This window comes from Meleagris gallopavo, chromosome 1 (assembly GCF_905368555.1).
Source record: "Meleagris gallopavo chromosome 1, MGAL_WU_HG_1.1, whole genome shotgun sequence".
In the NCBI taxonomy this organism is placed as follows: domain Eukaryota; kingdom Metazoa; phylum Chordata; class Aves; order Galliformes; family Phasianidae; genus Meleagris; species Meleagris gallopavo.
Genome location: NC_139404.1, coordinates 63,800,112 through 63,814,154, shown reverse-complemented (window position 1 = coordinate 63,814,154; position 14,043 = coordinate 63,800,112). Strand labels below are relative to the sequence as shown.

Genomic DNA, 14,043 nt, shown 5'->3' with positions numbered 1-14,043 from the left:
AAGGTAGTTTAGGAATCTCCAGGACTTCTCCCTGAAATTTTCTCAGGGCACCAGGATTTCTGGTTCAATATCAGCAAATCATGACATCTGCCCTTTTATTTTACCTTCCATCTCTTTAGTAACCACATCATTTACAATTAGAATTCTTTTTAGTATTTTACCAAAAGAAATCTAGTCAATTGTTTGTGTATCCAGCAATTTCCATAACAATGCTTACAACAAGATATCTGAGCAGTTACTCAAGATTGCTCATTCACACTTACTTGATTAGAAAGGTTAAATTCTGTAAATAATGTGTGTGCAAGTCATATGATCTGAGATATTTGATGAAATTCGCAACTTCTGTGATAATTTGTTTCAAACACCTCAGTTACCAAATTAAACATAATAGGAACTGAGTGCCCTATAAAAGATAATATGCTTCATTTCTCTTTTTAAATGGAATACTAACATAACACTGCATAGTACTTTGTGATATAACTGAATCATTTTAATTTTAACTTAATTTGGACATAGAGACTTACTCTGCCCACAGGGCTCATGGGATGAGCAGCATAATCTGATGTCAGATTATAGTTAGTTGCTTCACATATCACGCTTACAGGTCTCTCCTTCTTTTCTTCAGACGTCATTGCTGCAGCAGTCCTGAAAATAGAATATGTAATAGCACTAGAACATGCTGTGTATGCACACTGCTATTAAAAAGCACCCCCAGACGTAGCCTAATACAAGCTGTGCCCTACTTTTTCAATTTAAAAGCAGTTCACATTTCATTGTAAAGTTACCTGCACTGTGTTTTAATCTTAAATCTGTCAAAGATGAATTTAAGATGTTTAAAATAGGATTTCTTTATTAGCTTATGCTGTTGGTGGGAAGGAAAAACACTTTGATATAGAAATAGGAAGAAATGCTCTCCAAAGCCACATATGGCTTTGCCTCACTTCACAGAATCATAGAATGGTTTGGGTTGGAAGAGACCTTAAAGCCCATCCAGTTTCAAAACCTCTGCCACGGGCAGGGCTGCAATCCACCAGATCAAGTTGCCCAGGGCCCCATCCAACTTGGCCTTGAACGCCTCCACAGATGGGGTATCCACAAGCTTTTTGGGCTGCCATTCCAGTTCCTCACCACCCTCTGAGTTAATGACCCAGACTAAATCTCTTCTCTTTCAGAACACACACATTTATGCAATTTCACATACTGTAGTTCTGACAATTGACACTCTAGTCACAGTGTAACAGGTGTTGCAGCAGTGGTGGTAAATAGGACACCTAACACCCAGCTACATATAGTATCTTAAAGTCACGTATGACTACCATGCATATCATCTTTGCATTTTGTTGCGTAAGCTACAAAATTAATGCAAAGATAGCAAATACATGCTATTATCCAGTGACTGGGGAAAGGACTCAACAGGCTGAGGAAATAACCAATAGAAGAAAAACTATCAGATAAAACAAGGTCAATTAAACACACTCGATTGTGCATATAGGATTCAAAAATGGATTCCTTGTTGGAAGTTTACTGGATTACTACATAATAAATACATTGTTTGCTAATGCTATAGAATATCTGAAGTGACAAATGGAAATCCACACAGTTAAACAGAATACATTTCAACTATATAACCAAGTTGCATTATGGCTTTTATCTATAAAAAAAAATAATAATAGTATCAAGTATTTAATATTACTTTCAATTAATTTAAACAAATGAAATTATATACATGGTAATTTGACTTGGAAAAAAAATAAACATCACAAATAGCAATCATGGAAGCTTATTTAAATGTTAGAAAGTTTTAAAACATGTATTTTGTAGCCACTTACTGTTCATTCACAACAAAAATACAGTTGTCCTGCGATGGCTGTCCCGTTACCGGATGTTTGCAGGTTACTTTTCGTTCATTATGACTGTAGAGGTGAGATAAGCAACAACTCTTAGGCATAAATTTTTTAGTTTTCCAGCTTAGCCATATAAAGCCACTATGTCAAGTATATCAAACCAGTGAAAATGAAGTAAGTCATTTAAAATCTTCAGATAATGCAGATTAATATTCAGTGATTGGAACAGAGCTGTGTCACGCTCAAGGTCTGCTTTAGTCGACGACTCTAACCCAGCACACTGCTCCACTGCATCTCCCAGCACCAGGGAGCCTGTCGACATAGGCCTTTGCTCTCACCAGTACACCAAACCCGGCACAGTATCTTGTTCTCCTGAGCTGCAGCTGTTGCTAGATCACAGCAGCTCCAAGAACATGAAAGAAATTGCTGAAATTCAACGGCTCTCAGCTGCTGCCACTCATGAAGGAAATGTTTTGACTTGAGCCATCCAGCCCAAGAGGGGACAGGAGCAAAGGGGAGAAGGCGGTCCTGCTGTAACTGCCTGCAAGACATGCCAATCAGGTGACTCTTATACACTGGTCTTGCTGCAAAATGGGGCTTTCCTGCAAGTTTCAAGGCCTCACAAGTTCCAGCCATGTCACAAGCAAGCATGAATGAAAGTGCAGAGCTGCCAGCTGGCAAAGCAACCAGCCTGGGATGCTGTGAGAAGTCAAGGGCCTGAACTGCAACAACCCCTGGGAACAGCATTCCTCAGATGTAGGGGTGGAGCAGGGCAGGTGTGCTCATGAAATCTTCAGTGATTAAAAAGCACAGAAGCTGAAATCAGACTAGGAAAGGACAATGAAGTGTATTAATCAGGTACATTCAAGTTATTTGAAAACAAACTCACCTCACTTGTATTTTTAACACTTTATATAATCAAAAAAGTATTTACTACAAAGAGTGAAACAACAGTAACTGAAAGCAGCACTGTAAATAATGAAAAAACAATAATTCCCCTTTTAATATTTACTTTTGCAAAGAATACAGGATACAATCTGTAGGACCTTACATATTACTATGCCTTTTTTACCCCAAGTTCAGCTTTAAAAATATCTGTGGACAGAGAACAAACCTGGACGAAAGAAGTGTGCTTTAGTTGCAAGATAGCTGAAGAGGCACAAAAGGACAGGAGCTCTAAATGCCACATTTTCCCTAGCAGCTCCCTCTTTTACTGCCTGTTTGCCTAACCTTTTTGGCTTTCACAACTATGAAGCACAACTCATCTTGCAAATGTTATGCACTCTGCTCTTCCTGCTTCTTAAAACAACAGAGACTTCACATCTTAACATTCCCCAAGCTCTTGAACGTGCCTTTTGTTCATAATCATTTTGCAGCTTTGGAACATAACTTAATTACAAGTTACCTCCATTCAAAAAACCCATAAAATATTCACACTTGTTCCACGAACAGCGGATAGTTGGATAAACGTGCATAAAGCTAAGGTGCAAGATTAGAAACGTAGCCTCATTCTTTAAACTGTCTGCCTCCCCGTGCTGAAATTAAGTGGAATTTTATAAACCTACGAATACCTAAATGGATAGAGACGTTATGGAGCATAGCTAATGAACTAACAAACTCTGGTAAGTAATCTTTATTTTTTCAGTAAATTCAGCAGAATCCTCAGTTCAGCTTCCAAAGAAGCTTTGTTACAGAAGCTCATGTATTACAGTAAGGGGAACGGAGGGAGACCGCAGGAGTATGTTTGTACCATTCCTTATTGCCATGATCCCACAACTTTAAAGTGAAAATGGCCCACATTGAAGAGAACTCAAAAATATTCCCAAGAAATGAACCGGGTTTTCTTAAATTCTTTTCTTTTGCCTTCCAAAAACTTAATTTGCATTCACTCAGACACTTCAGAAACTCGTTCCAATCAGAAAATAAATGGAGATGAGCTCTCTGTAAGTTTTGTAAAAAATTATGTTTGTGTTAATCCCTGACAGCTAGCTATCTGCTGAAATCCAGTACTGCACAAAGAAATGGATCACGACTTCTGCTCAAGCACCAACAGTAATCAGGTCTGCTGTAGAGGTGTCATATCCAGGTGCTGTGGGAGTGCACCTGGCACATGCTGACACAGGAACAGGCAGGATTCAACAATCCCATGGGCAGGTCATACAAAGCCAGGAGGGAAAACAGATAAGAGCAGGAAAAGAATAAACAGAAGAGAGGATGCAAAAACAGAAATCTATTTAGCATTGTGTTTTTTTTTTTCTAGTCTTGAATCATACAGTGAGTCAGTACTTCAGTAGTAACACAGTGTTTTTGGACAAGATATGGTTTTCTGTACTGCTCGAACTGACTTTGGACATATAGCTGACATTACATATGAACAAAATGCAAGAAAAATCATAAAACATGAAACAATGTCCAGTGAGGTATAAAATTCCTTAAAGTATTTTAAAGATCCTTATAGTCACTTCTCTATAGGTGAGACAGAAATATCTTTTCTTTCTCTTCTGCTGAGATGGAAGTGAAATCTCATAAGTGAACACTGGAATCCAGCTTGAACAGAAATGTGATTCCTTTAATATGTCTTACTGGATGAACAGACTTTAAACAATTCAATTTAAAACTTGTTCATTACTCATCAGAAATGTTGCATTTTTGACATTTACTTAGCAGATATTTTGACAAGATTTCTCAAATTACTGGTGTAAAATATAGAGTATCTTGGTAATTGTTGTCATAACCCTCCTACCTAACAGTAGTTTAAGGCGTTTGTTTTAAACTAAATCTTGCAGACTACAGAAAATTTCATTGAAAGCCACCATTCAATATTCAAAATCTTTACCACATTCAGCTTGGACTGCTGTCCAAGAAATTTCACGCTGGGCCTACACCCAAGCTGCCTATCTTGTCAATGGATAACAGGGGAAATAAAGCAAAAATATTTTCTTTTACTGCAAATTTTATTTTCCATTTAATGCAAACACTACTCTGCAATTCAGAATTTCAGCTCCGCATATTTTTGTGTCTATGCCTTTATGATGTGACCAAAAGTGATTTACTTGGATAAAGGCAGCCAGAAGACAGCATGTTAACTTTCTGCTGATGCAGGGATACAACCTCCGAATCGTATATGGATATAACATTCTTTTCTTCTTTCTTTCTCAGAACAGCTAAGGGTAGAAGAGACCTTTTGGTCGACCTCCTCAAGGAAAAGGCACACAGAGCAGGCTGCTCAGGATGAAGTCCATGAGGCTTCTGAAGATCTCCAATCAATTTCTGGTAACATGTGTTGAGAAAGCGGGGTAACTATATACACAAACAGCTGTGCTAATACCAAAGGATGTGACTGACCTTTACTATTTCAGCAACCACAGTCAGTTTGTATTAATGGCCTGCTACACACCATAAATCCCCTGTATATTTTATTAGTATTCATGAGCAAACTCTCAAGATTCAATAGTAACCATTAAAGTTTGCCACTGAGAAGCATTAAACTCCAGAAATGAACACCGCTGACTAAGATCACAGAACGGTTTGGCTTGGAAGGGACCTTAAAGCTCATTTAGTTCTAAGCCCCCTAATGTAGGCAGGGCTGCCAGCCAGCAGCTCAGGCTGCCAGGGACCCATCCAACCTGGCCTTGAACGTCTCCAGGGACGGAGCACCCAAAGCTTCTATGGGCAGCTGCGCCAGTACCTCACCACTCTGAACAAAAAATTTTTACTTCCTCAGAAAAGAAACAGTGGTTTGGTGTCTGGGTTATGCTGGGACTCCGAGGAAGTGTGCCCCATGCTGAAACACTACGGCACTCCCTGGAGCAGATGTGTTTCTTCACTGAATGAAGATGATGTGACAGAGAAACAAGGCAAGTCACAGGTCTTGCACGCATCAAGATAATGCTCTGATCTTGATTCCAGTAGTGGTCCTGACAGTGGCCAGCTGTAAAAGCATCTGAAATCAAGCAACCAACCAACAAAATAAATAAATAAAGAAAGAAAGAAAGAAAAAAAATCCCAACTGTACTGAAATAGCTGAAATTGGAACATATCTCTGAACAAGCTATCTCAGTGCAAGACGACTGAACAGGAAAATTTGACCTCCTTTTCTCTGGAATTTATTGTATTCTTCTTCCAAAATCATTTCTCTGAACAACTGCAGGCTTTAGCAGGTATCTCAGATTTGGCACATGGGCAAACCTTAGAGAAAAAGAATTCATCTTGTTCAGGTTACAAGATGACCACAAACTTGAATTTGGCTCATGTTATTTGCCTTCTTACTCCACTCTTTCTTCTTTCCATTATTCGAGACACTCTTCAAGAAGATAGAAGACAGACACAAGAGTATTTTACTTATTTTCACCAATGCTAAATGTGTTTAAGAAATATTGGTTAATCTACTCAGTAAATGTACAGTTAACTGCCAAAAGTGATACAAGGATGACTGAAAATGTCCTTCAATAGATCATTTAAATATATTATCCTATCCGTAGATAGAAAAATAATGTACAACTCCAGGGACAGCTGTTTGTTTTAGCTTTGCCCTGTTTTACAGAATTGCTGACCCAAAAATGCTGTGTACCAATAGCACTACGAAATCAGCAACCAGAAAATTTGATCCAGTTTTGTCATTTTGAAGTTGTTTTAATCTTTAAATGTACTGGGGGTTTTTTGTTTGATTTTTTTGATTTTTTTTGATTTTTTATTTTTTGGATAGGCAATCAACTCAGCTGATAGCAGTAGAAATAGAAAAAAATATATAATCCAGCTGGTACAGGAAGGTCTATGCAATTGAATTGAAGAGTTAGGCAGTCTCTGGAGAGAGAGCAATTCACTCTGAAATGGCAAGGAAGATCCAAGTACAAAGGTGAGGACACTCAGATTGGGGTCTCTCCACTGTATGATTTGGTTGAGCTCCCTATCCTCTCATGAAAATGGAGCAGGGGCCAGAACTCTCAAAAAAACATCTGGTTTTCTCCCACTGAAATTAAAGCTAGATACCACTTCAAAGCGTCTCTCATGCCCTTTCTCTGTATACTTCATCTATATGGTCCTAAAGTCTACAGCCTTCTCATTTAGTCATTCTCAATGTGACCATCAAAGCAAAGGCTGAGTTGTACTTCACTGAAAGGATACAAACAAACCCGTAAACCAGGACAACACTTCCAACAAACCTCCTCATCTTTAATTCAGAAAAACTGTTCCTTTCGATAAAACTGAAGAACACATTTCAGAAGGTTGGCATACCAGATATCTGCCTCCTAACATGTTTTCTAAGCCTTAGGTAAGATTTTCAGTCTGATGATCTAATCCAGAGGCAATCTCTTTATATCACAAATTTACTCGGTGTACATAGAGATATTTCATAACAGAGGCAAATGTATACATTTTTCATGTTTCATAACAAAATACTTTAAAGCTGTGAATAAAGCAAAAAATCACAAAAGCAATGAAGTTCTCCTCTCTAAATTAATGTTAATTTTTTTCACTGACATTTGAAGGTAAGATTAAACTGGAAACATATGTAGGAGGAGTCTAGTCCAGCATTATTCAACTTTTGTGAAGCATTTCATTATAAAATTATGGAAAAATAGTAACAAAAAAATCACATCAGCAATGTTTATGTTGTGTGCTTGCTTTCTAAGATAAGAATGCCTCATTTCTAACTGACATAAATGCAGTAACTTATAATTATCTAACAAGAAGTTGTCTGGATTTGGAAAAAAATTAAGTAAATGCAGTCCCTACACAAATGCACAAATGTTAGCAAGAATGTGGTCTGTGGTTGCACAAACTCTTATTTTACTAAATCTGTAATGCCACATTGTACAGTAAACAGAACAAGCTTTTTTTTTTTTTTTTTTTTGCCAATACTGTCATACCCTATAATTATAAAGCTTTTTTTCAATTAAGTTTTTTAAACAACTCTGGCAACCATCTGGATTGAACTGTAGGCTTCACTGGAAGACATACGAGTACGGTAATTCAACATTAGGGCCACTGTATAAAAGGGAGTGTAAAGAGACAGGAAGTTTCAAAGTGCACAAAGTGCTGACATGCATCACATACACTGTGACTGCAAAAGTGAAGTATTTAGAATACTTTGGTGCACACACATTTGGGAAGGCGCGTGCAAAACTCTATTGATCTTTGTGGCAAACAACACAACACCTAGTCTGCAGTTGCTGCTGCCACCAATTTCTTGATCTGCTGTGAGTTTCGTTTTTTCAGACAAAAGCTCTTTTCTCTCTGGATCTTCCCCTTAAGCCCTCCTTAGTATGAAGCACTCACAGGAGTTTTGGTCTCCTTGCTAGTGCTGTAATGAAAAAGCACGTGAACATCTCTATACAACTGACTGTACTCAGCTTTTCAATCATTATAGATATTTATGTCTCTAAATATTAAGCATTACTGCCCTGAAAGTGTAACCTGTTCTTTCAATCGGACCTTTGTAAAACCAGATTTATATTTCAGTGAAAATAAAGCCTTTTCTTGCCTAAGCTGATACAACTGATTTTCCAAAACTTTGTAGGAGGGTTTCTTTCACATGTAACATATTTGAGAATTTGCAAGATACTGAAATTCAATAATGGCCACAAAAGTGGAGCAATCTGTGAAGCAACTTGCTGTGTGTCATCAGTCTACATAAGATTTTTACATTTTAAGCCCTGGCACAGTGTAAAATATACTATCTTGGTAACAGCACTGCAGTCAAAGAAAACCCTCAACTGTTCATTATTATAAAATGACTAAAACATTATTTGCTGTTTGAGAGAGTTTGAGAAAAAAAGGAGGCAGTTATGAGGCACAACTATCTGTAAGTCTCAGATTTGATATTTGAAATCTTAGTGCTCCTTAAAGGATAACTACTTGGGAAGCTTCCAAGAACTAGTGTAACATAAGACCCTTGGAGTGAAAGACTACATGCTGTTTTCTAAATTCAAGTAAGATTTGGAATAGCATGGTTCAATAGGTGGCTTGCAGACAAGAAGTAGTACTGAATGTTCCCATACTGTTGAGGACTGACCACAGACATCCTACCAACTAATGCTGCCCAAAAGCCCACTTGTCCCTTGCAACAAGGATGCTACAACCTCTGCTGAAGAGGCAGTGAGGGTAAAAGAAATAAAAGCTAACTTTTGGAGAGGGCAACAAGAAGCCATAGATAACAGCTGTCCTAATACAACGAGCTAGTTTTCTTTGCTGCTAAAAAGACAGACTGGTCATATTAGACTGTATGAAGTCACCTAGTTTCATTAAGAAGAGTTGACTAGGAACTATTAATAGGTATTTACTTATAGATACATAAATGTTAAAGGTTTATGGAACTGGAAACGATCTGACCCGAACTTACAAGAGACATACAAACGTAGGTTGTGTAACTGCATGATCAGAACTATATCACAACACCTGGAACAATTCAGCACACCAAGTGCTGTCATTCGGAGAATGGAGAAAAGCCAGGATTCTCAGCCACCATCCACAAATTTTAAGTAACAATTCTTCGCAAATGTTTTTATACAGCTGTCAAGACATCAAATGTTTTCATCAAAGATCACTGAACAAGGGATTGATATCTAATGCCTATCACTGAGTTCAGTTCTCAGCACGCCTTGGCTTTCATGATTTATTATGTTGTAAGAAATACAAGTGAAATGCACTAAGGTTGTTAGACAGAGAAGTATGAACTCAAAAATTGGCTTTGACTTATGATTCCATTTTATTTTATTATGAATTCCAGAGATATTTTGCAAGATAAGCCTATTTTAATAATAGTTCATGTTTTATAATAATTAAGCACTGAAAAAAAATCCCCTTAAATATTACACGAGAAAAATGCATGCAAACAAATTAAGCAGTTTTTATACAAGCAAACAATATCTCGTCTATGCAAAAACTAATCTTGCTGTCAAAAGTATTTCCAACTGAAGTCTTACTTGGCTCTCATACTTTCAAGAATTCAAGATATCTCCAATCTTGAAAGGTCAAAGTTGCCCCACAATGTCTTCACCTCTCAAGCACTGACAACCTTGACTATCCTGTCATTCTGTCCAGCCTCCTTCCCACTTTTAGTTCAAATGGGAGTTCATTGAAATTGACAGATGCAGAAAAAATATAGAAAACTCTGTGTTTCACTGAGAGATAGTTGTGCCTGTACTAACAGAAGCAATAAATCTACTAACAAAACTAATAAATCCCACTACTAATTTTTCAATGTGTTTGGAGCACTCTCTGGACAGGTGACAATCCCTCCTGGCAAAACCTAGTTATTTAGTAAATAGTTGTAATCTCCTCCTATTTATAGTTCTCTTGATATTCTTGATATAGTTCTCTAATGATATTCCCCCCTCGATACATTATCCATCAGAATTCTTCTCATCTTAGTTTTCACCTTACTGTGGGGTTGTTTTGCTTATAGTAAGGAACAAAAGAGTACAATGTGAATTTACAGTTTATGATCTGCTGCTTGATTACTATTTTCAATATTTAGCACCTAAGCCCAACCTTCTTGCTCTCTTTCTCCTTCCTCTCCTTAGTTTTTTTTCCAGATGATCTCTCAACTATGCATGTAATTCCTTCCCCAGTTTTCCACTCTTTCTGTGCAACTATTCCATGCCTTCACTGTCATGTCTACTTCCTCTTCGCAGTTACTACTCTTGAATAAGAAGTTGCTGATTACTGAAATAACCCTATTTATTGGATTCTCATTCTCTCACAACTCAGATATCACTTTGCTTCCACTACTGGTCTCCTCAGCTGTTGATTATCTTCACTCAATACTGCTTGCTTCTTAAAAGACACTACTTGCTTAGTATTTTTTATGCCTGTATCATATAACCCCAAATCCTGCTTAGTCTCAAACTACTTACAGAAAGATATCCTTTAAAAAGCACTATTTGAAGTTACAGCACTATTCAATCGTTCCATTAAACTCCTGCTGTACAACTACAAAGAATCAAAGCTGCTTAATTTTATTGAGTTGTAAATGCAACATATACATACATACACTTTTATTTTAGTAAATTAGTACTTTAGGATCAATGGCAGACTTTCAAAAGAGGTTTGGTGAAATTGCTTTGCTTTTCCTTGCAAATCTAAGTAAGCACATCAGCAATCTAATAGGTGCTAGCAGTAGTACTTAAACACCTTATTTCTCTTGAAAGTTATCTCTTTCAGTCAAATTTAAAGGGATATCTTCCCCTTACCCCATCTGCTATTATTAATGATTTATTTATTTTAAAGATTACGTGAATCCCAGTATCAATTTTCAATGAAGCAAATTCCATTTTTATTTTAGCCAACGTGGCTATGTAGGCATGTAACAACATAGTACTGTTTTCAGCTACAACGATTCCACGACATCTTGATTATCCTCCCAATGCCATACAAGTCGACACGCTTCCACAGTCGGATCTCTAGTAAACATCAATTTTTATTAAATATCACACACTTCTGTTAATTACTCAGTAAAACTTAAAAGGAAACCATGCTTATCAAGTCCTTATATCAGAATATATTGGGCAAATACCTAGTTGTGACCTAATCTGTTGAGAGAGAAAAAGGGCTTGGCAAGCTCCCATAAAGCAAATGCATTATCAACTGGGAAGCGCTTAGAAATATTTAAGTCTGATAAAGGAAAGCAGCTGAAGTGTTGATGTAGACACCCATTTTAATTGTGGTACTACACTCAGGCATCCCATATTTTGGACTTTCCCTCACAACAGATTCTATTTTGCAAGAAGTAAAGACAGATGCTGAAACTTTATAAAAATAGTTAATTTAGAAACAAACAGCCGTCATTAACGCTCCTATCACAGGTCTCCTTAAAGCCATGGCAAGTTTTTAAGAGTATTTAATCTTGGTGGTCCACTGACACAGTATATGCAAACATGTGCACTAGACCCCAGAAGATAATTAAAGCTTGCAGTATGAGTGGGCCTGCAATCATCTCAGACAAGAGAGTATAAAACCTACTAAAAACATTCATTGCCTATGATGCAGAGTTCGAGTCCATAGACAGACCATATAAAGTGGAACCCTGACCGTGTTGGCTTTCATCTGCGAGGTCTGCTGGCACAGAGTAGCCTCACACAACTCTGGTGCTGCTTTCAGTCTATAAGGATTTGGTTTCAGGAGCTGATCATTAAAAAAACAACAACAGCAACAACAACAACAACAACAACAACAAAACACCAAAAATCTATATTATGTCCTTAGACAAATAGTAGCAAGTTGTTTCAGATATCTTCAAAACACAGAAGTAAGATCAGTTTTGCATTTGCTTGAAATCACAGCATAAACAGAAATTTAGATTTTCTCTGTGCATGCACATACTTCAAAAGATTACACTGCCTTCTTGAAACTGTCACATGTAATGTTCATAAGTCTGCCTGCTCATCTTTCAGATGAAAAATCCTGAAAAAGATGCAGCATATTCTATTCCCAAGATACAAACAACACCGATAACACTTGTGGAAAACCATGATTTAAATCAGAGGTGATCTGTAAAGAATAGACCGAGCTGCTGAGAGGTCACATTTCCTCTATTTGTCTGCTTTCAAGTCTATCATTCTCTACTATTCTTCATCTTACTATCTTGAAGTATTTCTAAAAATTAGGCAAGCCTCAACAGTTTAGCAAATATTACTTCACAGAAAAAAAAGCTATTATAATATTAACCACAAGGGCTCCTGAAAGTTTTAATTCCTCTTACAGATCAGCACAGCTCATTATCAGGGGCAGAATGTCCTATGGGGACAGTGTCTGTGCTTCTATAACACATTTAACTTTGATGATCAGACGGCTAGGTCTAATTGCTGGTGTTAAGAATACAGAATAACAGAATGGTTCAGGTTGGAAGGGACCTCTGTAGATCATCTAGCCTCTTTGCTCAACCTATTTGCAATTAGTGAAAAGAACCTTTTGCAGCACTGAATCTGTCTTCATGCTATTTAATGATACTATTTTACAGCATTAATTCCTTGCCTGTGATCAAAAAGCAGTAAAGTCCATAGATTTAAGTAACGAGAAAAATAACTTGAGAAACATTCCATGGAAACGGGCAAAGCCAAATTATGGCTGGGAGTTGGAGATCAGCACCTCCCTCAAGAACCAGGAAGAAAAGGAAAAGTGGGAGTGTGTAGAGATGGTGGTATAAGAGAAATTGTACAAAGCCAAGTAGCAGGAAATTAGTTTGCTTCATTTTCAAAATGCACCAAGTCTTCCATCAAAACTAGTTCTGGTTTGCTTTTTCTTGACCAGTTACTCTACATATCAACACAAGAGGAAATCTAGATAAGTGAATATTTTCCTACAAGCCCAGAATACAGGAAGAGAAAGGTTGTGGTAGTGATATAAAATACCTTTCTACTATATTTAAGAAGTCTAGAATTTTTAATGTCATTCACGCATCTTCCCGTACTCAATCTCAGAAAGGCAAAATTGGTTTAAAAAAAAAAAGATAGAAAGAAAAAACAAAGATACTCCCAAATAAGATTTTTCACATTAGATATTGCTATGATACAATCCAGTTATTTTAGAACCAGATTACTACAAAGAAAAAAAAAAAAAGGTAAGTCAAGCTGAACACAAGATTAAGTACTGTTTTCTTTATGTGGTGTTTTAGATGCTTTTCCCCACCTTGCTGCTGAGATTCTTGTAAGATAAATAAACATAATCACACAATTTCTGAAGCAGCAACAATTTGTGACAACTTCAGCAGCACTATTATTTATTGCTAGATAAGGAAATGGGATAGATAAAGGGTGACTATATACATACTGCTGTAGATGAAAAAAATAGCATTAAAAAAAAAAAAGGAAAAATGCTCAGTAAGGACAAAAAAGAAATGAATTATGTTCTTTCAAGAAATGGCTTCATTACATGGAACAAATGATTTACTGCTTAGAATTACTTATGTGTTTCAACACATCCGGTCACGTACTACAAAAGGAGTTTGCATCCACCTCCCAGTGCTTAAACACAGGCTGTTAATCACTTTGATACCTGTACGTCTTATATAATCAAACAACTGGCTCTAAAAATTCAAAAATTCCAGTTGAGGAAAGTTTTTCTTGGCTGTCTCTCCTTGTATTTTCACATCTTCAGTTTCAGTACCGACACAGACTGTTCTGCACTATTAATTTCCTTCATAAATGCAAGGGAATTACTGCATCTCGTTTGTTTTGATTGCCATGTAGAAAACACACAT

At 37.0% G+C, this 14,043-nt stretch overlaps 1 protein-coding gene across 15 annotated transcripts in view; it reads right to left on the bottom strand.

The window, feature by feature from the left end:
• The window catches only part of PLEKHA5 (pleckstrin homology domain containing A5), a 169,353-nt gene that overhangs the window by 69,631 nt on the left and 85,679 nt on the right, over positions 1-14,043 (bottom strand). For all 15 annotated transcript variants that reach the window (XM_085231103.1, XM_085231044.1, XM_085231049.1 and 12 more), the window contains 2 exons: positions 1,830-1,913; positions 525-645 (listed from right to left, as the gene is read on the bottom strand). In XM_085231103.1, the coding sequence (XP_085087229.1) occupies positions 525-645; positions 1,830-1,913 (205 nt within the window). The remainder of the gene's footprint in view (positions 1-524; positions 646-1,829; positions 1,914-14,043) is intronic.